Genomic DNA, 27,512 nt, shown 5'->3' with positions numbered 1-27,512 from the left:
CCTGACTCCTGCATGAACCACATTGGGCTTGTGACTTCAAAACAGAAAAACAAAAAGAAAGAGAAAGAGAGGGAGAGAGAAAGAATGGATGCATGCGATGCATGATCACAGCAAGTGTCTCATCACAGTTTCACAAAGTAAGGAGATGGAACAAGCATAATGACAGCAGGCTCCGAAATGTCCAACAAAAAATAACGGCTACATTTTTCATGACATGTGCTTACCTATGAACAGAACTTACCGTGCCCTCTGCATTTATTGGCACGATGTTAAAGTTGAGTAAAAATAAATATTTAAAGTCCTCTTTTGGTGATTTAACTTCGTTTCTCAATGAAATGAGGAAAAATCCAACTCTGATGGGAGACACATTTATTCTAAGGAAAAAACATACCATGCAAAGAGCAAAGAAACACAAACCACAATTATTGACATCTTTAGAAAATCTTTAAAACAAACTGTAACTGAAGCTTATATTCAACTTCTTTAAGGTAACCAGTCTATGAATTTTCAAACACTAATTCATGACTTAATGCTTAACTAAGGTATACAATTAAAGTGACACAGAGGTCAAATGCCCTAGTCATTTTTCAATGAGACAAGAGAATACACAATTCCAATGAAGTAAAAGTGTTGACCACAAGGCTGACATAGGCTAAATAGACAGACAGTTGGCCTGTAACAAGGCTAAATAGGTAGCCTACTAAAAATCTCCATATTTACAACTAAATAGCCAGGCAGCTACAGTGCTACACTAGTGGCATGATGTTAAAGATGTCCCCAGAGTGTAGCATTGGCCTGGCTGATTTAGATGTTGGCTGCAGCAACTCAAGCTGTAGCACCAATTTGTTCCTTTTATTTCGTACCAACAGTCGGTGACCTTGACAAACAGAGATGTTTATGAAAAATCGCCAGAATTCTCCTTTAAAGGCACTCTAAGCGATGCTGGGTAACGTCACTTCTTTTTTTTTAGAAGTATATTTTTTGGGCTTTTTGCCTTTATTTGTATAGGACAGTGAAGAGAGAGACAGGAAGTAAGTGGGAGAGAGAGATGGGGTAAGATCGGGATATGACCGCAGGTCGGATTCGAACCTGGGTCCCCGTGGGCACTTGGGCCCATATATGGTATGAGCGCTGTAGCTGTAACCCACAGCGCCACCCGGGTAACGTCACTTCTGTTGACGTTCACAAAACAGAAATCTAGCTCGCTGCTTCCTCCCCCTCCCTCCTCGTTGGTGATTTGCTGGATCTGTTTGTTATATTTTTATGGGCAAGGTTTGCCCAAGTTGTTTTGTGGCTGTTTTTGGAGCCTGGGTTGTCCACAGAGATCGTGTTTTTTTTACAGTGTATTCAGGACACAGAGCAGGACACAGGCAGCTAGCAGATGGTGAGGTGATGTTTGCTGTAAGTGACAAAAATGTTTTAGCCTAAAAAACATATGACATCGCTTAGAGCACCTTTAGGGTCATATAGGGCAATGGTTGTGATTAATCAAGTTACCAAGTTTTGCTAAATATTTGAGCATACTCACTGATAGTTGCTGAAGTTCCACTTGGTTGTTGTATTCCCAATCAGCTCAGTTGCCGTTTTCTATGACACTTGCTCCCTCTACTGGACGCTGACAGAACAACATCAACCCTGAAATGGTTTCTGACTTAATGGTAGAGGCGAGAATTTAAGCGTGAGCTTGGCCTGTCTGACTTAGTCTTTTGTTTTTTTTATAATATCCTGAACACTAGCTACCAAATAAACATATGTGACATCTCATAATTTGCAAAAGGTTTCTTTAATATAAAAATACTGTCATATCCAGAAAAATGTAAAACATTGTGCACAACAAATGATCATACAAAAAGGTAATTTCATTAGTCCAGCAAAGGCACTCTAACAATATATGGCTTTCTAGAAACTTCTCCCCAAAAATCCACTTTGTTACACTATTGATAAGTTTTGGCTTAATTGCATCAAGGAAACATTCAGTAGCTAAAAACAGGTCCAATACATTTTCTCATACGTTTCTCACAGGACAGTCTAAGACACAGACTAAATAAACCCCCAGACAGATTAAAAAACATCAACAATTTAAAGAATCACTTTTCTGAGGGAGCTGAGATATGAAATAATCCGTATAGGAGTAGCTGATTCACAGCTAAGTACAACTTAAATCACATTCCCTATGTATACTCTACATGGTAACATGTAAATAAGATATTTCCTACATTCAGTACCACAAATACACTGTATTGTACCGTCAATGCTGTGAGAACATTTGCATTTTATGAACCAGAAGGTCATTTGGCTGTATAAAAGAAATAATCACACAAAAAGACTCTCACTCATGCACACACATTCACGAATCTCAAACCTCAAACACACACACACACACACACACACACACGCACACACACACACGCACACACACACAAATCTCAAACCTCACACGCACACACGCACACACACACACACTCCAGTGAATCCTTGGTTATTGTGAGCAAGCAACATCTCTTAGAGAGAAGTCTCCTTTGCCTCAGCTGGTGGAGGCTTGAAGGACAAGATCTCTGTGAATGTGTGACCTGCAAGGAGAACACGAGGAGGAAGACGAGGAGCAAGAAGAAAAGCAGGAAGAAAGTGGACAGGGGATAGTGAAACAACAAGGAGGACAAAAAATGAGGAACTGTCAGACTCATTTCAAGACATTCTACTGCCCCAAATGAAAAAATGAAGAATTACACACAAAAACAGAAATAAGCTCATTAGATCTTCTGTACTTTGTATCTGCCCTTCTTTTTCTTACTATTTTTCTCTCTTTTTTCATTTATCTTTATATCATCCTATTGTCTTTCCCCCCCCCGCCCTCCTACTCTGCCCCCCACCCCCCCCACCCCCCTCTCCTACTCTGCCCCCCACCCCCCTCTCCTACTCTGCCCCCTCCATCTCTCCTCCCCCCCCCCCACCCCCCTCTCCTACTCTGCCACCCCCCCCCCCTACTCTGCCCCCTCCTACTCTGCCACCCACCCACCCCCCCCTACTCTGCCCCCTCCTACTCTGCCACCCACCCCCCTCTCCTACTCTGCCCCCTCCATCTCCCCCCCCCCCTCCATCTCTCCCCCCCCCCACCCCCCTCTCCTACTCTGCCCCCCCCCCTCCTACTCTGCCCCCTCCATCTCTCCCCCCCCCCCATCTCTCCTCCCCCCCACCCCCCCCTCCTACTCTGCCCCCCCCTCCTACTCTGCCCCCTCCATCTCTCCCCCCCCCCACCCCCCTCTCCTACTCTGCCACCCCCCCCCCTACTCTGCCCCCTCCTACTCTGCCACCCACCCCCCTCTCCTACTCTGCCACCCACCCCCCCCCCCTATTCTGCCCCCTCCTGCTCTGCCACCCACCCCCTCTCCTACTCTGCCCCCTCCATCTCTCCTCCCCCCCCCCACCCCCCTCTCCTACTCTGCCCCCCCCCCCTCCTACTCTGCCCCCTCCATCTCTCCTCCCCCCCCCCCCCTCCTACTCTGCCCCCTCGCTCTGTCCATCTCTCCTTCCCCGCTTACGTTTCCACGACTCCAGGGGGAGGTCCGAGTGGTCCATGGAGTAGTCGTACTCCTGGACCTCGGTCTCCTCCTCGGGCTCCCTGAACTCGCTGAAGTAGGGCAGCGCGAGGGCCTCGCTGGCCGTGACCCTGCAGTCCGGGTCCAGCAGCAGCATGTGGTCCAGCACGTCTACCGCTGCAACAGAGGACCAGGAGGGTGGCCGGTGAGTGCCCGACCAAAAACAAAATCACCAGCAAAATATTTTTGAGGCGAATAAATAGTATTGGAGCGGGCCTACTGCAGCATGTTCAGTAGGTCTAGAAATGCAGCATTTTTAAATCTAGCAAAATGTACAAATAAATGCATTCCTATGACGTTAAGGAACACAAACTGATTTCTTATATGACATGTTGTCCCTATACAACACATGTTTTTATTCAAACATGATGGCACACTGGATTGAACTAAATATGCCTCACTCAATTTCCCTGTTCTCTAAATATCTATGCAGGTCATATCAGAGGACTGTAAACAATCTATACTGTTCCAACCATTCCCCCTTGTTCCTAACATAAAGAATATGTAGGAACCTAATGAGGAAGGAAGACATGTTAATTCAGCTGATATGATCACATTAGCACTTTAGAAGCTATCAGGATGCAGAGTAGTTTCCTATTTAGAGCCCTTACCATGTTTGTTGGCTTTGGGTATCAGCAATTGCAAATCTTTTTTCTTGAGCTTTGGTAGTCTTTCAATATAGCTTTTGGCCTGTAACAGACATTGAGTTATTTGAGTTATTTGTAAACAGGATGAGAGCACAGCTGTTAGTAGTTTGCACCGCACAGTGCACACTGAAGTGTATGTTTGTGTGTGTGTGTGTGTGTGTGTGTGTGAGTGTGAGTGTGAGTGTGAGTATGAGTGTGAGTGTGAGTGTGAGTGTGTTGTGTGTGTGTTTGTGTGTGTGTGTGAGTGTATGTGTGTGAGTGTCTGTGTGAGTGTGTGTGTGTGTGTGTGTGTGTGTGTGTGTGTGTGTGTGTGTGTGTGTATGGAGTAAGATGAATACAGATAAATATATGACACAGAAAGTGAGAGAGACAAAGAGTGTCAGCGATAGCCAAATGTAAAGAGCTTAACAGAGGTAAGCACACAGTAAACTAACTTTAAACCAACTAAATATATTATTTTCACTTGTTCTCATACAAAATTGACTTGCTGTCACTTATGCCCCCACAGTGAACATGATTAACAAACCAAAGGTTTGTCAGCGAGCATTTAGTGACATCCAAGTGAGGTCATAAACCAAAATGGTTTGGAGAATGAGAGAGAGACTGACATCTTGAGACTGTAGTTTGCTGATAAAGTCCTGTGTTGGAGTTCCGATGATTTTCATGATCTCTGTCAGCTGATCCAAGTCTGGTGCAAGAGGTCAAAGGTCAAACAGTGATGAGGCCCAAAATCATGTGACATAACACAAGTACTCTATAGTAAGTAACCTGTGGTAAAGAGAGCTTCCATATTGACATGTGGCATAACACAAGCAGAGGAAGACGTTTCCTAAGCCCAGGGTACTCTATAGCAACCTGTGGTAAAGAGAGCTTCCATATTGACTACTGTCTAGTATTTCATAGCAGGATACGGTCATTCCCTTTGAAGAGTGGCGCTCCCAACAGCATCTCTGCCATGATGCAGCCCACGGACCAGATATCCACTAGAGGGAGAGAGAGAGAGGGAGAGGCAGGGAGAGAGAGAGAGATAGAGAGAGAGAGAGAGAGAGAGAGAGAGAGAGGGAGAGAGAGAGAGAGAGAGAGAGGCAGGGAGAAAATAACCACCGTGTAGAGTATGCTTCGGATTTTTTTTTTTTTTAAACTTGCTTTCACGTGGTAACAGTTCCTTGTGAGCATATAAGTGTAGATACACATAGTAAAATAGACAGAAATGGTCAATGTATGCTGCTTAACTATCAGTGATTCACTCCTTATATGCTTTGTCTGTGCGTGCATGCGTGTGTGTGTGTGTGTGTGTGTGTGTGTACGTGCATGAGTGTGTGTGTGTGTGTTTGTGTGTGTGTGTGTGCGTGCATGAGTGTGTGTGTGCGTGCATGAGTGTGTGTGTGTGTGTGTGTGTGCGTGCATGAGTGTGTGTGTGTGTGCGTGCATGAGTGTGTGTCTGTGTGTGTGTGTGTGTGTGTGTGCATGAGTGTGTGTGTGTGTGTGCATGAGTGTGTGTGAGTCATTGTTTACCTGTCTGGGTGTAGTGCATCCAGCTGAGAATGATCTCAGGTGCTCTGTACCAGCGCGTCACCACGTACCCAGTCATCTCACTGTCTGCCTGCCTCGCTAATCCAAAATCCAGGATCTATGGACACACACACACACACAAACAGAGAGAGAGATTTACAATGTGATTTTGTACTTTTCAGGAACACATGTACAATCAATTAACAGTCAGGAATTCCCTTGTTTACATTTACAAAAAAGACAAACAAACAAAAGGCAAAAATGGTTCTTCCCATGACATGGAGAGTTCAGTGAAGGAATCTTTTGAAACCAGCATAGACATTTTCTGGCACTCTAGTTTACCACAAACACTGCTGTAGGCATACTTGGAGCCTACTCAGAACTATTGCAACAGATTGAACAGTAAACATTGACAAAAACATTGACAACAGTCATACAGTAAAGAGACATGATTGACTCCTCTGTGGAATTTCTGTGGAGCTAACTAACCCAGATGGCCTTTGCTCCCGTATAAATGCTTAGCCTCCATTAATCAGTGGATGAGCAACATTTTTTAAAGCTAAATGATGACAAAACAGAGGTTCTTTGGGTTGGACCAAAATCAAAGCGAGACACCGTTCTTAGTAATCTTGGGAACCTGGCACACCAGGTCAGATCAAAAGTAACAAGCCAAGGTGTCATGCCAAGGTGTCATCTTTAAAAAAGAGACATGAAAACATCCCTGTATATGAGAACTTTTATTTAGCTCTTTTATTTAGCTCTTTTATTTAGCTCTTTTTTATCTAGTCGCCTATTTCTTCACATCATTTTACATTCTACTGCCTCTATTTACAGGGTCTTCCTATTTCGCTTCACTAGTATATGTTCACTAGTATATGTTCACTAGTATATGTTCACTAGTATACAATACGTGTTGTTGTAGCTATCTCCTTACCATCCTGTGAATTCTCACCTTTACTTAATTCTAAATATCTGATGTTTTATTTATTGTTTTGTTTGTTTGTTTGTTTGTTTAATATTATTTTTTCTTATTTTTCTTTTCTGTATTATTGTGTTAAGTGCTCCAAATATAAAGCACTTTGAGCTGCATTCTGTGTATGAAAGGTGCTATACAAATAAAGCCTATTATTATTATTATTAGGGCCCGAGCACCGAAGGGCGCAAGGCCCTATTGTTTTTGTAAGGATTATTATTATTATTGAGTATTATTGTTATTCTACTTTTTTGCTTTCCTGTTTTTGAGGTGGTTAACATCATCGAAAAGTCTGGAAATTTGGCACACACATCAGGTGTCACACAAAGCAGCTAGGTAAAAAAGCTTGGCCCCGGTCATGGCCCAGGGACTCGCTAGCGGCCCCTTACGCCCCCTTAGATGACTGATCCCGTGGTGGGCATATACTTTCAGCTACACACACCAAATTTGGTAGGTGTTTGTATCTCCCCAAGATGAACAACTTTCGTATGTACAATGCATTAGCCACGCCCAACAGGAAGTGAGGTATTTGGGATTTTGTGTAGACTAATATGTGATGAAATATGTGATGAATCATGATGCCAAATGCTTCCCATGGGTGAAAACGCATGAAATTTGGCACACACATCAAGTGATACAGTGAATAGACAGGGATAAAAGCTTGGCACCGGGCGTTGCCCAGGAACTCCATAGCGCCCCCTTATGTCACTGTGACTTGTGGTTGGCATATAGTTTTAGATACACTCACCAAATTTGGTGGGTGTATGTAACTCCCAAAACCAAACAACTTTTGTATTAACATGCCATTAGCCACGCCCACAGGAAGTAAGGTAATTGAGAATTTGTGCGTTGTGGACATGATCAATTTTAACGTACTCCTCCTAGACGGTTGATCCGATTCATGTCAAAGTTGGTATACATGACGCCGAGATGTTCCTGATTCTAAATTGTGAAGCCTTTTTTTGATATGTTGTAATTTGACGAAATGGCGAAATTATTCATTTTAATACCCTTCCACATAAACAATAAATGTGTCATGATTCACCATGCATGGCTTAAAATGTTTTAAATTTCACAGGTCATTAAAGACCATGTTAATGATAATATTCACATGCCCATAATGCATGTGCATTGCATTGCATGCATTGAATGAATGGTCTGAAACTTCTCAGGTTAATAGATATTATGATTATGATGATATCCAGACACCCAATGGGCCTGCCTGGCATAGCGCCACCACCTGGCCAAGTAGGCAATGTGCCAGAAATGGACAATGCCTTAAGTGATTGATCTGAAACTTTATAAAATATTGGATATCATTATGGTGATGATATTCACATGCGTAATTCACAAGCCTAGCATAGCGCCACCATCTGGCCAACCAGAAAGTGTATCAAAAATGTTCTTTGCTTAAAATGAATGATCTGAAATTTCTCAGGTTCATATATTTTATGATTATGATGACACCCAATGGGCCTGCCTTGCATTGCGCCCCCACCTGGCCAAGCAAGAAAATGTGCAGAAAATAAAATACAAAAACAAATAGCACACGCATCAAATATGTACATTTCACAAACGCACCAGGTCGGTGCTTTGTTGGATTCTGAAATGTCACGGGTTGCGGCCCACAGGTGCTCGGGCCCGCCATTGCCGCTTGCGGCTATATTATTATTATTATTATTATACTACTGACAGCCGATTCTGATGAACATTTGGAAGAAATATTACTTCCAGCACCGAGAGTTCAAGCTAAGATTGATCTATAGATTTATAGATATGTATTAAATAACTGTGTAAAACCCCTGATTATTCACCAATCTAATGTTTTAGAGTAAGGGCACTAATGTATATGATGCATAACGTGACAGGCAAGATACTACATGAACTCAAGCTAATTCCAGCTGTTCTCACTGCATGGTTGCCACAGTGCTGAAGAAGCTGTTCGCAGTGAGCACTGTGGTTTCGAGCCCACACATACTAAAGTAACGTTAGCCCAAGTTGCTGAGTACTTGTCTCTGCTTCACCTTCGATAGTGAGTGAATAGTCTGCAAACAGCACGCAACCCCACAACAAACCACACCAGCTTCAGATATTCACACAAGCAGCGCATATTTAGTGGCATATTTAGTGGCATGGCACAGAGATTAGTTGTAGTGTAGAGAAAAACAGTGCGCTCCCACTGAAGACACCTACTCCTTGCCAGACCCAAAGAATGGATAAATCAACCATTCAACCATCACTTAACTAACTGCTGAAGGGCACCCACCTTTAACTCGCAGTCCTGGTTGATGGCTAGATTCCCTGGTTTAAGGTCCTGGAGGAGAATAGAGAGGAGGTTATGTTTGCTGATGCAACCAGAGCATTAGGATAAACTCTGTTTAGTAAACAAATAGGCTCACTTACCCTGTGGATGATTCCAGCTGCATGGATATACTGAAAGAACGCAGAAAGACATGTCAGTCAGTCAGGCTGTGTGTGTGTGTGTGTGTGTGTGTGTGTGTGTGTGTGTGTGTGTGTGTGTGTGTGTGTGTGTACATTATTTGTGTATCGGTGAGTATGGGTAAGTGTGTCTGAGATGTGTGTGAGAGAGGGAAAGAGAGAGAGAAAGAGAGAGAAGAAAAGTGTGTGTGTGTGTGTGTGTGTGTGTGTGTGTGTGTGTGTTTGTGTAACAGTGTGTGTGTTTAGGTCAAGCCTCTCTTTCTGTGTTTGTAAGGGAAGTGTGTGAGGGAAGTGGTAGAGAATTCACACCTTTAGTCCCCTGAGCATCTGATAAACAAGGAACTGCACTCTCTCCTCAGAGAGTTTCTGCATCTTCATCAATTTGCCTAAGTCAGTGCCCATATAGGGCATCACCAAATAACTGAGAGAGGGGAGAGAGAGAGAGAGAGAAAGTTTTGAAGTCTTTTAAAATTCAGGATATCTTCCTAAATATAACTAGCCTACTACAAGTAGAGCTGCAGGATTTCAGGAAAATATCTAATTGCGATTTTTCTTTTTTGCTTTAAGTTGGGCCACTATGATATACACTATACACACTAGTGCATGAGAAGTACAGCCCTCCTGTTAGGCGAGCTTCACACTGTCTGTCACACAAGGAGGATGAGAAGAATATAAGAAATCCTAGATGTGACTATTTAAACCATTAGGATAGAGTTGCGAGGAGCAACATTAATTGGAGCCTTTGTGATTATCTGATTTCATTAGTTTAAATTGTGATTTTGATTTTAAAAAATCGCTTAATTGTGCAGCCCTAACTTAGAACAGTTCTATACTGTCAGCACTCTTATCCTCTATTTATAGTATTGACAGATAAAGTAGTAATTCCTAGCTGTCTTCTTTGCCTTGTAGCTTTGTTATACTCTTTCTGTAAGTCACTGCTAAATTAATAAATGTAAATGTATATACTAAAATCACAACGTGTTCACTGTATTCTACATTCACAGTGCAAAAAAAAAAGTCAAATAAAAAGTCAACTCACAAATCCTGGAATCTATCCAGAGACAGGCATGATGTGAAAACATCTAAGAGTCCAATGACCTGTTGAGAAAAAAGAAACAGAGTAACACGACTAGGAAACAGGTGAGCTAAGATTACATCAGCAAACAAAAGATCTGTGATACTCAATCGAAATCATCTTACGGCAGAACAGGAAAGGTAAGATATTTCCTCACAGAAATGGTCAGAATTCAGGTCAATCAATGGATAGCCAAGAGAAAAACATTGTTCAGAAACTATGTCAAAAGTCACCCCTTCACAACTGCCCCAGAGTGTTGATGTGGAGGGTGGAGGTCCCCCTTACATTTTCATGCTTCATGTGTTTCAGCAGGCGTAGCTCACGGTATGCTCTCTTGGCAAAGAGCTCTGACTGGAACGGTCGGTGGAGCTTCTTGATGGCCACCTTCGATCCAGACCGTCGGTCCAACGCTGAGCTGGAATGAAAACACACACTCGGTACTATTAACACGTCATAACAAAACCACCGTCAGCAAGCAGGCAACAGCAACTGTCTAACGTCAGCATGTCAAACTACTGTAGAAACACCAGAAACAGGGCTTTCTACGCATGGATGCATACTGAGGGTGTACACATTTACCATAAATTGATTTGCATTAGAAATTAGAAACTAGTATAATTCAGCTCCTAATGTTCTTTACAGAGTCGTTATTCTTCATCCTGTGAACTGCATACATATTTAATAAATAAATTAACAATAATAATAAATAAATAAAATGACATTTCACTTAAAGATGGACCCTACTATCAGAGCTCTTTGTAGGACAGAGACAAACAAACAAACAAACAAGCTCAGTGACTGTTTACATACGTACCCCAGAGCTTTTAAAACTATACAATCATTCTACAAATCGGTTAGGATAGGACCAGTTCAAGGCCTTTATAAAGTATCCAAATGACACAGATTTAAGAAACAGGGGATATCTGCCTTTCCTACCTAATGACTCGGATTTCCGTATGCCTTCATCTCAATCTCTCCAAAACTGAGCTTTTGGTAGTCCCAGCAAATATGTCTCATACTGTTTATACTGCACCACTTGTCTATACTGTGTATATTACTTTGCACTTTTCTGCTTCTTTTGCACTTCTGAGTAGACGCAAACTGCATTCCGTGGTCTCTGTACTTGTACTCTGCACAATGACCATATAGTTGAATCTAATCTAATCTAATACAGCTATTTCCCAACAGATAAACGTTCAACTTGGCTCATCTTCGCTGACCCCAACTCACATAGCTTGGGTGTCACAACTGATGGCCGACTACATTTCTCCAAGCATGTCTCAGTCACAAAGTCAAGTTGATGTATCCCATACAATACTAGGAAGATCAGACCTTATCTGACAAAGTATGCCGCACAACTTCTTGTGCAGGCCATGGCTCTTTCCAAACTGGACTACTGTGATGCATTTTTAGGTGCCCTACCTGCTTGTGTGGTGAGACCATTACAGATGATTCAGAATGTAGCAGCACCTGGTCTTTAATCAGCCAAAGAGGACACATTTAACTCCTCTGTTGGATGCCCATCATTAGCCTCCTATAGCGGCCAGAACTAAATCCCTCACTCTGGCCTATACTGGATCTGCACCTTGTTATTTGAATTCCATGATACAGCTCTACATCCACTATCGCCCACTGCGCTCCTCTGATGAGCATCAGCTGGGTCGACCATCCATTACTGCTAAGATGTCACAGTCTAGACTCTTTTCCTCATTGGTGGAATGAGTTACCTAATGTTATATGTTCTTTCGATAGTTTTGGGTATTTCAAGAATGAAAGGCTCATGTTCACCCTGCACTTCATTGATTAAATCTCTTACAGATGTATGGTTTGTATGATTATGGTTGTGTTACTATGAAAACTCATTATTTTCATTGATAATATTTGACATTATTATTGGTAACCTATTGTTGTTATTATTAGGCCTACTATTATAGGCCTAATATGTATGCGTTTCAATTTTATTTGAAATATTTATTAATAAAAACAAACACATAGGCCTACATTTATAACTTAGGCTTCTAAATAACTACAGTATTTTTCTACCATAACATGTATTTAAAGTAGGCCTACATAGAACCAAAAATATTGTTCTACATGCATCCTAAATGATCAGTGTAAAATGTAAATAATTTCACCAACCTGACCTGACCACACAGGGGCTCGTTTGCCTTCACGTATAGATCTGATTGCCTCACAGCCGTGTAGCCTTGTAAACAATACCACCACAAGCGACCGACCCCCCTCCGCGCGTCACTGCCGACCGCACCAATGCGGAAATCAACTGCCTGAGGTTCATTGTTTCGATTTTTAACCAAATCGCTGTAGACAGGTTCATAATGGCCCAGTAATGTAGGCCTACCACTGAAACACACCATAACCCTACACCAAATAGAAGCAGATGTGATAGGCTATTACATGAATTGTAGGCGCAGACTAAAACGGGGTGTTCGAATGGCTATTATGAATGAAGTCAAGCGGGACTTTGGCCATTGAGTGGAGGGGGACAAACAAAGCAGCCTTTTGTTAAAAGTCCCTGTTGCGCGGTATCCGTGTGGTTCTCATATAGGCTAATTCGTCCTATGTGGACCTTCACTAGCGGCGCAGCTGATTATGATCTCTGTTAACGTGTCAGGGTGTGTCCACGAACAGACCATAGGTAAAGTCAGGCATGCAGAGTATGACTTTCTAACCATTTGTGAAGTGGACATAAGGGTCAAATCTAGCCTAGGCTACATAGCCTAGTTAATCTGGACCACAAGACAGCAACACGAAAACAATAGATTTCACTGGTGATGTTGCTTCCATTATCGACTGCGCGGTAGACTACTCACCATACTGTTCCATACGCTCCAGTCCCCACCTGTTTCAAGTCTCGGTAGCGCTCAGGTACTTCCCAAACAGTTTTGTTCACTTCTTGGCGATGAAAACCAGCACGGTTCCTTGTTGACATGACTTTACATGTACTTCACAACACGTCGGTTGTGTTTCTGAATCACTGTACGTTATTACTATAGTTCTTTCTTAAGCACCCATGTCACCCTACTCCTGGTAACACTTGCGCACTACGTGTGGCCGCTCCCTCAGGACTGCACGACCTCTCGCAGCGCCACTCCCATTCAGCCAACCATCAATAGACGACACAGAGCCACGGCAAGGGATTTTGGTTTACTGCATTCCAGAGTCCTTACCATAGTAACGACGCACCAGTTAATTGAATTGTCCTCGGCTCTATCCTGTTTCACATGTAAATGGACTTAAAGCACACTGGCCTTTATTTAACCCACATGTTATCGGAGAGTTTTATCAGTTGGACGCACCCTGAAGAGGTTTCAGCAGGGAGGGAACCCGAAAGGCACACACTGTGAAATAATTCATCATTTTCATTATTTTTAATCCTATAAAGGTACCTGACTTTATCTACATTCTGAATACCTCCCCAAGCACTCATAAACACACACACCCTCATCAGTGAGGAACTGAGCAAGTCAGGACCTGGCAGCTTCTTTCTCTGCAGCACAGTAATTACTCCATTATACATTCCTCACAGTACACGTTGGTGAAAGGCCTCCCTCAATGAGAGTAAATAACTTCAGGATAAAGTGCAGGATTTCTTATGCATATTTTTCATAGAACATCAAGGTTAAAAATGGATTACCCTGAGAGATTATGAATGTAACAGATTGGGTAGGTAGTAGAGGTCATTGTGCAGTTTGGTCCAAAATGACCTGCAGAATCCCAACAGATCTTGGGTGATGGGGTTGAGATTTACATTTCCTGCTAGGCCTGGATGCAGTAGCCTTGTCCAAATGTTTGTTATTAGAATCTGGCATGAAACCTCCAGGAATAACATTTCTTCTTTAATTTAATTTACCATAATGAATGCTGCACAAATAATCGGTGGGATGAATAAAAAAACTGCCACAGTACCACGGGGCACAGCCATGACTAATACACAGTAGCGTACACATTTACGAGATTAGGCAAGATGTGTCTTTGCTGTCAGATTTATTGGGTTAGCTGTATTGCAGGGGTAAATATGCAATATATAGTGCAGTGTTCATTATTAAAAGGATACATGAGTTGAAGACATACAAAAAAACATTTCCTTCCCAAATGAGGTTTTTATGTTGAAAATCAATTGTAAATTTAAATTACTTTCCCTCTTCAAAATATGAAACATTTCCCCATTGAATTAGGTTTACATGTTGAAAAACTAAATGCAAACTGAATTTACTTTTCCTCCTTAAAAAATCGTTAACACGACCTGTATCATTGCATATCTTAAAACCACTCCCTTGTTTTCAAAATTCAAAGCAATCCCAAAGTCAAAATATAAAACAAATTCCTGTTAACAATGACCCTATGAGTTGTTTCATGTATTTCTCTAAGCGCTATGAATGCTAGAATGAGTACATGGTATGGTTCTACCTCTATGCAGCAATCCTACCGCAGTGAGGGAAATAGGATATGGTTAAACGTGGCTGAGTTTGTGCGCTTAGACTGTGAAGCATCTGCTTCTGTAGTTATGTGCGCTGAGACATCAGGTAAGGAGGAGTCAGCATTCGCACACACACACACGCGCACTCACACTCACACTCACACTCACACTCACACTCACACTCACACTCACACTCACACTCACACTCACACTCACTCACACTCACTCACTCACACTCACACTCACACTCACACTCACACTCACACTCTTGCACAAAGTGCTTTGGTACAAATGAAGGTGTTTGGTTCCTGGTAACTCAGACTCACACCTGCCCCGGTAGGACTAGAGGTGTGAGACGTCATGCAAAACCAGCCGGCGAGCAAGACAGAGAAGAGCAGAGGGAACAGGTCACCACCATCATCTATCCTCAGGTTAGTTTGCAGCCTCCTGCACATGATCACCACCATCATCTATCCTCAGGTTAGTTTGCAGCCTTCTGCACATGATCACCACCATCATCTATCCTCAGGTTAGTTTGCAGCCTTCTGCACATGATCACCACCATCATCTATCCTCAGGTTAGTTTGCAGCTAGCCTTCTGCACATGATCACCACCATCATCTATCCTCAGGTTAGTTTGCAGCTAGCCTCCTGCACATGATCACCACCATCATCTATCCTCAGGTTAGTTTGCAGCTAGCCTTCTGCACATGATCACCATCATCTATCCTCAGGTTAGTTTGCAGCTAGCCTCCTGCACATGATCACCACCATCATCTATCCTCAGGTTAGTTTGTAGCCTTCTGCACATGATCACCACCATCATCTATCCTCAGGTTAGTTTGCAGCTAGCCTTCTGCACATGATCACCACCATCATCTATCCTCAGGTTAGTTTGCAGCTAGCCTCCTGCACATGATCACCACCATCATCTATCCTCAGGTTAGTTTGCAGCTAGCCTTCTGCACATGATCACCACCATCATCTATCCTCAGGTTAGTTTGCAGCTAGCCTTCTGCACATGATCACCACCATCATCTATCCTCAGGTTAGTTTGCAGCTAGCCTTCTGCACATGATCAATCAGAAACAATAAACCCAAGTTCATTCAATGTCAAGACCGATGTTGCTGAAGTCCTGTGATTCTGAACTACTGATCTCTCTACCTCTCTCTGTCTTTCTCTTCACTGGTTTGACTCAGGAGCTCCACACCACACACATGCCTTCCTTGACCTTTGACCTAAACATGCAAGACCCTACAGAGAGAGACAGACAGACAGACGGATATCACAGTGTAGTAGAGGAATGAAGAGCTATAAATCAATTACTCATGCGTAAGAGGAAAAGAAAATAGTGCTTCATCCTTCATTTGAAATCCTCTCTCTCTCTCACACACACACACACCTACTCTCTCTCTCTCTCTCTGCGTGGGTCGCACCAGAGGCCTTGTGGTTCAGGAAGGGCTTATGAGGATCAGGTGACGCAGATCTCATTGGCCCAAGCAGGGGGCTTGCTGTCATAGGGGACGAGCACACGCTGTGCTGCCGCCGAGCTGCCCGCCCCTGCTGCCCCTGCCCCTGCCTCCTCCTCTTCCCCACTCCCCTCTCCTCTCTCATCCCTCTCTCCTGGCTCCTCGGCCCCTCCCCGACCCAGCCAACCGGGCTGCTCCAAACCTGGCACGGAACTGAAAGGATTTTCTAGAACCTTCAGCACCCGCTGGACCTGAGGCACACAGAGAGACAGGAGAAAGAGAGAGGGAGGGAGACAGACAGAGAGAAAGAGAGAAAGAGAGTGAGAACAGAGGAGAGAAGGTGAAAAAGAGGCAAGAGAGAGGTAGAGAGTAAAAGGTTAACAGAACAAATGCAGAATAGCATGTAATGCTATGCTATGAAGTACAGTGCTGTTTGAAAGTATGTGAACCTCTTGAACAGTTTGGAGTTTTCTGTTGTTTTCTCATGATTTTCTTATTTTATCATCACCAGTTTTTAAATATGAACTGTCAGGGGTATATATTTATGAAATGCATGGACTTGTTTAGAAGGAATTGTGTACAAAAGTAAACGAACCCCCAGCTGCATTGGTAAAGTCAAGTAGGTAATTGATTCATGTAAAACATATTTAGGTGCTGAAATAATCAATTAAGCATACTAATCAAACAGAGAAAAGACCCCCTGTACTCTCAACAGTGAAGCATGGTGGTGGAAATGTGGAGGTTATTCCGCCTCAGGACCTGGACAACTCCATATCATCCAGGAATTCATCCAATCGTCATTCAATTGTCAGGCCTATCAACAAATTCTTGATCTGAACCTCATGTCAATCAGAAAGATGAAGTTAGGGAAATAGATTTTACAACAGGACAATAACCCTATAATCATTCAAGCAAAATGACCAAGGAATGGCTTAAGATAGAGAATTTATACTCTGGATTGGCAAAGTCAAAGTCCAGACCTCAATTCAATAGAAATGTTTTGGCTAGATCTGAAGCGGGCAGTACATGCCAGTTGTCCCTCCAACCTCTCTCAACTGGCTGAGTTTGGCAAGGAAGAGTAGGCAAAAATCCGCAGAACCAGATGTGAGACACTGGTTAATGGGTACAGATTAGAAGACTTTTGGTTGAAGTTTTGTTGCAAAAGGAGGTGCTACAAGAAATTAACTACATAGGTTCACATACTTTTGCAAATGTCATATTTTGTGTTTTTGTAAACTAAACTACTATATATAACTTTCTTTTGTTTCTGTCTATTATTTGGAAGGTCAGCTTTACAAATTGGGGTTTGGATGTGCATTAAATAAGGTTATTTAGATATTTTTTTGTAAAAACAACTGACCATGTCTGGGGGTTCACAAACTTCCAAGCAGCACTGTATCTTCATCACAAATGAAAAGTATTGTGTATGCCAAGATCTGTGCCAGCAGCCGGGAGAGAAAGCCTCACCTCTGAGAAGTCTCCGTTCTCGGCCGCCTCTATTGCATTCTGGGCAATGTAGTTCCTGAGCACCACGCGAGGGTTTGTGCTGTCCATCACACGCACCCTCTCCTCTTGCGCAGCCTGCACGTCACACACACCTTCACATTCCCGCCTCAGTCTCTCCCTGTGGTCACACAAAACACCAACGTGAGGGAGGGGAGATTGAGCAAAGATGCATTCAGACTTTGAAATACTTGATGACGCTAGACTTAAAAAATGCAACTGAATGTTTTTCATTGGATACAGAATCAAGTACAGAAATGGTCAGGAGACTTCTTTGTAAACATGCCCATTGTTCATTTTTGCTTAGCTTTGATATGTGGACCTCCCAGAAAGTTCTGCAGGCATGGACTGATGTGCTAACCAACACCAGTGCTGCACAATATATCGCTATGGGAGGGAAAACAGCTGAGGCACAGGCCATCATCAAATTCACATATGCATCACACTGCAGCAATCACACCCTTGTGTTCCTGTGTGAAGCTATGAACATCAGCCTTACAGGCAGAACAAAATTAGTCATCAAAGGCTAAATGTCATTCAAATCTTAAAAACGTAAACAACTAAATCTTAATTATTATTATTTAAAATGAAATGTACTTCAACGCCTTTATGGGGAGAGGGGTATGCATAGCAAAAGGGTGGGGCAGAAGATTAGCAAAAGTTCAGCAGTCATGACCTTCATCTCTTTACCAGTAATTCAACTTGATTCTGTACAGTAACATTTACGCATCATTTGAACGCACAGTCCCAGTAGATGATTAGATGACATGGTCGTTTACGCCTGACTGGCCTCGTTGGTACGCTCTGAACCCTGGCTCCTGATCATCTTCTGGGCTGCACAGCTTCTTCCTTTTGACTTCCTAATCCAGCCCTGCTCATTTCTCCTTTCATTTCCTCTACATTGGCCCATGGGGTCCAGTATCCATCCAACAAAAGCACTAATTTTAGAGCCTGGGTAAGTGTAAATGTCTGGGTGAGAGGACACACTACAGAAAAATGGGGGCAGAGGGAGGGAGGGAGAGAGAGACACAGACAGAGGACAGAGAGAGAGAGAGCAAGGGAAAGAGAGAGATTCAGACAGAGGACAGAGAGAGAGAGAGCAAGGGAAAGAGAGAGATTCAGACAGAGGACAGAGAGAGAGAGAGCAAGGGAAAGAGAGAGACACAGACAGAGGACAGAGAGAGAGAGAGCAAGGGAAAGAGAGAGATTCAGACAGAGGACAGAGAGAGAGAGCAAGGGAAAGAGAGAGATTCAGACAGAGGACAGAGAGAGAGAGAGCAAGGGAAAGAGAGAGACACAGACAGAGGACAGAGAGAGAGAGAGCAAGGGAAAGAGAGAGATTCAGACAGAGGACAGAGAGAGAGAGAGCAAGGGAAAGAGAGAGACACAGACAGAGAGAAAGAGAGAGAGAGAGCAAGGGAAAGAGAGAGATTCAGACAGAGGACAGAGAGAGAGAGAGCAAGGGAAAGAGAGAGACACAGACAGAGAGAAAGAGAGAGAGAGAGCAAGGGAAAGAGAGAGATTCAGACAGAGGACAGAGAGAGAGAGAGCAAGGGAAAGAGAGAGACACAGACAGAGGACAGAGAGAGAGAGAGCAAGGGAAAGAGAGAGATTCAGACAGAGGACAGAGAGAGAGAGAGCAAGGGAAAGAGAGAGACACAGACAGAGAGAAAGAGAGAGAGAGAGCAAGGGAAAGAGAGAGATTCAGACAGAGGACAGAGAGAGAGAGCGGAAGAGTGAGACAAAAAGAAAGAGAGAGAAAGAGAGAAACAAAACGATGAATGTCTTGCCTGGTGTTATTCTACAGGATAACAAGACCCTTGACTGTCTGAGGCCAGAGGTATACAAAAAAGGACTGAGGAGACCAACCGTCTTCCCTTTGGGCCCCATGTGTGCTACTCGACCACACTACATTCGGAGTGCTCTCGCACAACTTCTTCCACCACTACTCATTCATTTGGTCGATGCTTTTACCCAAAGCAACTGAAACATGTCAATTATTACGAGGGCCAACCATTAAAGGGACATCAGGCAACGTTTTCGTGTTAATTAATCATCTTTATAAGTCGGTATATGGTTAAATGACTCATTACAGGGCGAATGAAGACTCTCTCGCCCGGCCCTATTGCCTGTAGGAAGAATATCCCGCTTGCAAGTTCGGTGTATCCTACCCGCGACCTTCAGTCTCACAAAGTCTCAGACATTGCGAGAAGCAGAATCAGTTTACGTCCTGCATCCCCAGCACAGAGGCAGGCTAACGAAACCCAGCTAGCGATTCTTGCAAACGTGTGTATAATGGCAAAGCCGGCGAAGAAGCAGTTCTTCTTGACATCTTGACGGAAGATACAAAGAAAAGGAAAAGAGCTTCAAACCGAGCGAGGGCTCGCACACGTTTCAACACATACAGACGCTAGGGGGAGCTTTGTAGAGAAAAAGCACTCAGGCTTGCCTGGTGTCTCTTTCAGTGCCTTGCTCAAGGGCTCAATTACATTACATTACATTACATTACATTTAGCAGACACTTCCAAGGGATCACATTGTCCCCGGAGCAACTTGGGGTTAAGTGCCTTGCTCAAGGGCACAACGGTGGAAGTCGGGATTTGAACCGTCAACTTTCAGGCTACTGCACGTTAGCCCAGCTCCTTAACCACTACACTACCACCACCCTACAGGCTACTGCACGCTAGCCCAGCTCCTTAACCACTACACTACCACCACCCTACAGGCTACTGCACGCTAGCCCAGCTCCTTAACCACTACACTACCACCACCCTACAGGCTACTGCACGCTAGCCCAGCTCCTTAACCACTACACTACCACCGCCCTACAGGCTACTGCACGCTAGCCCAGCTCCTTAACCACTACACTACCACCGCCCTATACACCACACCTACAAAGGTGGCACCCGGTTATTGAGCCTACAACTTCTCTGACTACGTAGTGTATACTTGCCCAGCTCCTTAGCCACTGTGCCATCGCCGCCCACCATGCACGACGCGTGATTCATACCTGTAGAGCGCGAGCCACTGGGTCCAGTCCTCCAGCTGCTTGGTCCTCAGCTGGTCATCGCTGGTCTCCAGGAGTTCCTTCAGCCTGCTCAGTCGCTCCAGCTGTTTGGTCAGGTTTCGGCCCTGGGACAACATCTGGAACAGCGCAGCGTTGTTCTGAGCCATGGACAACAGCATCATCAGCTCCCTGACAGAGAGGGAGGAGAGACAGAGAAAAGAGGGAACAGAAACCAAAAGTGAAAAGGAAGTAGAAAAAGAAGGAAATGAGTGACAGAAACATGAAAGTCAACAGAAGATATTTTGCTGTCTACCGCAGAGTTCTATAAGAGCATACATACAGTATCCTTCTCTTCTCTGAACGTGCATTAACCTCTCTGTGCAATATCTGAATGGGCTGGTGATTGCCGTGACAACAGCAGCTGTGATACCAATGGAAAGTGTGTGTGGGTGGCTCACCGTGGGTCTATGGTGGGTCTGCTGGCATCCTTGAGCTCTTGCAGAGAGGCACACTGCTCCAACAGGAGGTGAGCGGCCTGCTTCAGAGCCTCGGCCTCCACCTCACCCTCACCTGGGCAGCTCACCTGACTCAGGCAACGGAAGGAGTTGGTGAAGTCCGCACCTGAGGGCAGAGGTGGGAAGACCATAAGATAAAGATGGAAGATGACATGAAAGCCAATAATTAAAGGAGAAGTTCAGTGTGATATGGACCTGAAGTGTGTTGAAACATGATACCGAGTGTGAACTTTTGTCTCATAGCTCATCTCCGCTTGTCCCCTGCCATCTGGCGCTAGTTAGCCAATGCTACCAACAGGTTTTCAATGGGGGTGCCTCGGGCATCGGTCTAGCCATGCAAATACATCACTGTTTTACAACATTTACGAGACTCAAAGTAGCTCCACACCTCATTGGTAGACTTCCGAGGGCCCTGACATATAAAACGAGACATTCAACACACTTTAGGTCAATATCACACTGAACTTCTCCTTTAAAGAGACAGGAAAAGAGAGGAAGTCATGCTGAGTGTTATTTTTGGTTTATTTTTCACATGCACATGGTGTTGTGACCCTCCTCTGTTGCCATACGTACCCGTGTTGTGCATGGTCTGCATGAGCTGGGTGATGAGCATCTCGTCCTCCGGCTCCTCCTTGCGCAGTAGGCCCAGCTTGCGCCTCATCATGGCCACATACAAGGAGTTGTACAGGGGCAGGTACTCGTCCAGCACTGCCTCCGCACGCTGCGGGGGCAAGTCAGGGGCCAGGGCCTCTGCCAGCTTCAGCAGGTTCCAGCGGCAGATCGCTGGCTGGGCCTGGTACGAGTACCGGCCAGACTCATCGGATGCATTGCAGATGAAGTCCGGGTCAAAACTAGAGAGAAAGAGAAAGAGAGAGAGAGAGAGAGAGAGAGAGAGAGAGAGAGAGAGAGAGAGAGAGAGAGAGAGAGAGAGAGAGAGAGAGAGAGAGAGAGAGAGAGAGAGAGAGAGAGAGAGAGAGAGAGAGAGAGAGAGAGAGAGAGAGAGAGAGAGAGAGAGAGAGAGAGAGAGATGTTCACATGTTTATACCCACATTGCTGTATCTCTATTTTTTTTCTTTTGAGATGTTTAACGTGTAACAGTAGCTTTGGCAACACTGTACCCAAACAGTCATGCTTGGGTACTGTGGCCTACTGGTTAGGGCTTCGGGCTTGAAACCGAAGGGTTGCCAGTTCGATCCCCGACCAGTAGGGAAAATGTGGGCGGGGGAAGTGGTTGAGCACTGCTCTCCCATGGCCACATCCACAGCTGAAGTGCCCTTGAGCAAGGCACCTAACCCCTCACTGCTCCCCGAGCACCACTGTAGCAGGCGGCTCACTACTCAGGGTTAGTGTGTGCTTCACCTCACTGTGTGTTCACTGTGTGCTCTGTGTGTTTCACTAATTCACAGATGGGATTAGAGACCAAATTTCCCTCACAGGATCAAAAGAGTATACTATACATACATAAAGCTCCGTTGAATTTGAATTTGAGAGAGAGAGGAAGAGAGAGAAAGAAAGAGAGAGGGAGAGAGAGAGAAAGAATGGAAGGGGGGTGGAGTGGGGGTCTAGAGGGAAAGAACATTTCAACTTCCTGTCAAGGAATTACAGAGGAGCTGTCAAGATTCCAAAACAAACAAACCAAATAAATTCAATATCCCTTTTTCAGGAAACACAAAATCGATAAACAAATGTAACATAAACACGAACAAAAATGCCAAATATCTTGCATAACAAAGTTCCTCCCTAAACTAGCTCTCCCACAAAGCTGAGCTCATCCTTACATAATGAAAGCGCTACACATAACACATCAGTGAAATGTCTCAAGTATAATCAACACTGGATACTTATAATAACCATATATTATTTCTTTCAACCTTGTATAGCATGTGATGCAGGCTTTAGTAAGGGTCTCACCGGTCCATAAATCCATAGGGGCCGTAGTCCAGTGTGAGGCCCAGGATGCTCATGTTGTCCGTGTTGAGGACGCCGTGACAGAAGCCCACACACTGCCACTGGGCCACCATGCGTGCTGTACGTGACATCAGCTGCAACACACACACACACACACACACACACACACACACACACACACACACACACACACACACACACACACACACACACACACACACACACACACACACACACACACACACACACACACACACACACACACACACACACACACACACACACACACACACACACACACACACACACACACACACACACACACACACACACACACACACACACACACACACACGATATTTATTATTATTCAACAGAGAGAGACTATAGTAAGTATATACTATAACTATAGACTATAACAAGAAATCAACCTATTTGATTTCCTCGCCTATACTTTGGTTCTCATGATGACAGAAAAATGAAACGATTCAATTGTGGAGAACCTTACCTATCTAACAATGTGTATATATATAACAAAGAAAGCAGACTGGAGCACACTGATTCAACTTGCAATATTTACTTCTTGTTACTTTGTTTGCACTAAGTAAACACTGCAAGATGAATCAGTGTAGTCCAGTCTGCTTTCTTTGTTTTAATGGTCTATCGTCCTACCGCTGTGATAATGCAGCCTCAACTGGATGACGCATGGAGTATCCCACTTTAACTAGATGTACAGTACATAACATAGATATTATACAACTTTATAACATCTATGGTATATAACATGTCCATATTGACAGAGGTTTAACTTCAGGAACTCTGGCTAACACTGCCTGTCTTTTATCAGAAGAAAGTGCATGTTTTAAAAGGACACCAGGCAAGCCTGATGCTTTTTCTCTACGATACTCCCCCTCACTCGGTCTGAAGCTCTTTTCCTTTTCTTTGCATCTTCCGTCAAGGGTTTATACTGCTTCTTCGCCGGCTCTGCTATTATACACACGTTTGCAACAATCGCAAACGTGTGTATACTTGAGGCGTCGGGGAGTGAGGTTTACCAACGTTCCACAAGCACAGCTAAGCTAGCTGGCATCCGTTACATAGATACCTTCAAGTAAAGTGTTACCAAAATTCTTTTTTGTTACATATCCACAAAAGATACAGCAGCCGTGGCCTACTGGTTAGCGCTTCAGACTTGTAACCGGAGGGTATACTTATACTTTTCAAATCAGCATTCCTGATACTGCTGCCTGAAAACATTTCAACCATAATGAAGAGTCAGGAGAGTACAATGGACAATGACACAGATAATCCTCTATGACGGGCGCCTCACCTCTCTGAAGAAGGCAGTGTTCCTCTCCACCATGTCTGGATGGCTCTGCTGGATTTCTGGGTAGAAGGTCTCTATGACATAATCCAGCATCTGAGTGCGGATCTCGTCAAGGCCGTAACTTGGGCCCTGTCTGCCAGTGTGCTCATCTTCCCGTTTGAATATCTCAAAAGAGCCAAATCTACACAAACACAATGACAGAGGCACTACATGATCATGTTGGTTTACCCGATAGAAAAACATTGAGAAGATCAGACCTTATCTAACACAATATGCCACACAACTTCCTGTCCAGGCCATGGTTCTTTCCCAACTGGACTATTGCAATGCATTGTTAGCTGACCTATCTGCTTGTGTAGTGAGACCATTACAGATGATTCAAAATGCAGTAGTACGTTTGATCTTTAATCAGCCAAAGAAGACCATTGTGACTCCTATATTACTCACTTAGTTAAATTCAAATGCCTCACATTAGCCTACGTTCCTGTGATAAGTTTGTGACTTTCAAGAAATGTTTAAAGACTCATCTGCATTTACCTTCCACTTAATTAAGTGTCTTACAGTTGAAGTTTGTATGTTGTTGTGTGTCTGTTGTTAATTATGCAAACTCATAATTTACATTGTTGATACTTCATATTGTTATTATTGTTGTTGACACTGTTATTATTAATATTATCATGACTTACTGCAGTGTTTCGTAGGGGCGCATCTAGATTTCTAGGCTAGTGTTTCGTACTAGTAGTGTTTAATGTAAGAGTAAAATAGGCTACCATAAACATTTAAACATGATAAAACATTTGATTTTCAACATGGAGATCCATCTGTAATGTATGTTGTGCTGCTGTCATTCCTTTGTAAGAGGGGAGGTAAAATGGCAGCAAGAGAGAAAGGGAGAATGAAAGCATAACAACACAGCAGAGACACACAAGAAGAGACACAATTCTAAGGGTATTGTAAGGCTACTGACCTAATGAACGTGGGCGCAATACGCAGCACCACGGAGCATCTCTCCATACGAGGTTTTCCGCTGTAAAACACGTCCCTGACGACCTTGGAGTCAGAGGTGACCAGGGACCCGGCACGAGTGGTCGGGATTCCCAGAGAGAATATCGCCTCACTGCAGAGGAACTCCCGGATGCTCGAGCGCAGAACCTTTCGCCCGTCTGCCTGTCTGCAAGGACATTAAGTGTTAATGCCCAGCCTCTCACATGAACATTTCAGACAATATAGAGTTTTTTATGGAACTGCACATACCGCACAACGATTCATAATGGACTGAAAATGGTTTAATTAAGTGTCATAGAGTAACCTTTAGGCTATCTACTAGTTTAGACTTGTAACAAGTGACACTACAAAAGAGGATTAAAGGCCTATAAAGGCCGATTAAAGACAGTCATGGAATTTAGGCCAACCCAGCGCATCAACAATTTCATTTTATCGAGTTAACTAAATTAACAAATAAACTTTTCCTAATACCGAGAGTAGGGTGTCAACCCCGCTCCTTTAACTTGGATTTCCCATCGCCCACATGGGTTCTCCTTCAACAGCTCAGAGTCCTGATCAGCTGGCGCCTTAACTTCGCCCAGGTAACAAGCTGCTCCGTCACCCAGCTGACCCGCAAAGTTACCAAACTGGTGTCCGCAGTAGCAGTGCGCAGCTGGCTCGGATCCGGGCATCACCTTTGAGCCGCTCAAATATGCAGGGCCGAGTGGATCTTTCTGAACGTCTTCTTCATTAAGTCCGAGCAAGGCAAGCGCTCGGCCAGAAACAGCCACGAATTTAGGGTTGGTGAGTGGTGTCGGCTGAACACGGGAGAAGCATGCTCCCTTGACCATTCTAACACCTGGTTCGTGGGAAGGATCCAAGGGAAGCTTTTTTAGAACAACATTGTCGAACTCAAGTCTTTCGAGGGGCGACCGACTCGTCGCCAGTCCCATGTCGTCCATCCCGACAGACGACATTGATCGCAGACAGAGAATTCCTGAACGAAACAAATAAGATCGTGACACACGTATTCGTGTAGCAGCCATTCAATGATGGCCACCGTGCTAACCTGGCCTACCACGAGACTTCAAGATCCTTTATGCCTTCCATAACCATCCAGCCAGCCAGTGTGCTGTCCGATATAATCTAGGGGCGTCTCCGCCAGGCTGCACGGTTTTGTTTTGAGACCGACTAGAAACACGTATGTTACTAAATGGTTCCCAATTTGTCATTGGCTTGCAATGTTCATTGGTTATAGTTCAACCGGGAGTTATTTATTTTAGCATTTGGTATGTTTGGAATAACAAATCCAAAGGGAAAGATACAGATTATTCTAATGGGGTTGGTTCTACATAGCCTACTACTTCTCTACTACCACCTCTCATCCATTCAAGATGGTAAACTAAAAGTTTTTTTTCCAATTGTAGCCTATTATAAGTGTGATTATTATCAAGGAGGATTGTTTGTAATGTGGAGAATGTGACATATTGGGAGAATTTAAAATAAACAACAACAAAAAATTCCATTTACAGCGCTTTATCAAGCAACCACCGATGTGTAGCACCCTCCTGGCAGCCATTATGCCCCAGAACATTTACCACACAACAGCCTGAGCTTTTTCAAATTTCATTCATTCTAAAGTAATTGTCATTTATCCAACATAAGTAACATCCAGAATGTAAATCCATGACAACTGTCACATCATATTCTGCCACCAGGGAGAGCTGTCTGTTTGTCATCAGTGCAGGAATCTTCAGTTGCTGGACCATATCTTCAGCAGATCTTAGTCTAATAAATGACTGAAACACATCTGTAAATGTATAATAAATGTTGCATAGTTCTGGAAAATACATATGTGTAAAGACGAAACAAAAGGAAATGCATATCTGTGGGTTGGGAGTAATCTATTACTGTAATTCCACTACTTTAAACGGTAACAAGCATGTAACAAAATATATATATTTTTTAATCAAGTAATGCAATTACAATTACTGAAATTAAAGTGACTTTGTTAGGCCTACTCATTACTCTCTCTATCTTGGGTGAAAAAATAACCGACTGCAGACAGGAAGACAAATCAAAGACTGCCTGTGTGGCTGGCAGCAGTGATGAATTCCT

General features: G+C 43.8%; 2 protein-coding genes across 2 annotated transcripts; both read right to left on the bottom strand.

The window, feature by feature from the left end:
* Positions 1-1,764: 1,764 nt before the first annotated feature.
* On the bottom strand, positions 1,765-13,341 carry mapk12a (mitogen-activated protein kinase 12a). Its single transcript, XM_076271487.1, has 12 exons — positions 13,074-13,341; positions 10,528-10,657; positions 10,207-10,265; positions 9,477-9,588; positions 9,132-9,161; positions 8,995-9,042; positions 5,759-5,873; positions 5,155-5,226; positions 4,852-4,931; positions 4,208-4,286; positions 3,540-3,713; positions 1,765-2,570 (listed from the first exon to the last, which is right to left on the bottom strand). The coding sequence occupies exons 1-12, from the start codon at positions 13,190-13,192 to the stop codon at positions 2,503-2,505; spliced, it is 1,086 nt and encodes a 361-aa protein (XP_076127602.1). The 5' UTR covers positions 13,193-13,341; the 3' UTR covers positions 1,765-2,502.
* Positions 13,342-14,230: 889 nt separating this feature from the next.
* On the bottom strand, positions 14,231-26,925 carry selenoo1 (selenoprotein O1). Its single transcript, XM_076271486.1, has 9 exons — positions 25,887-26,925; positions 25,378-25,581; positions 24,414-24,591; positions 23,087-23,217; positions 21,749-22,026; positions 21,119-21,281; positions 20,664-20,849; positions 17,618-17,774; positions 14,231-16,401 (listed from the first exon to the last, which is right to left on the bottom strand). Exons 1-9 carry the CDS (start codon positions 26,438-26,440, stop codon positions 16,144-16,146), a joined length of 2,109 nt encoding a protein of 702 aa, XP_076127601.1. The 5' UTR covers positions 26,441-26,925; the 3' UTR covers positions 14,231-16,143.
* Positions 26,926-27,512: the final 587 nt, after the last annotated feature.

This window comes from Alosa pseudoharengus, unplaced genomic scaffold (assembly GCF_046254945.1).
Source record: "Alosa pseudoharengus isolate Yale_2024_CS ecotype anadromous, Long Island Sound unplaced genomic scaffold, YU_APseudo_1.1 YU_APseudo_1.1_scf_10, whole genome shotgun sequence".
NCBI classification, from domain to species: domain Eukaryota; kingdom Metazoa; phylum Chordata; class Actinopteri; order Clupeiformes; family Clupeidae; genus Alosa; species Alosa pseudoharengus.
The sequence above is the reverse complement of the archived record's forward strand: the minus strand, read 5'-3'. Positions and strand labels throughout refer to the sequence as shown.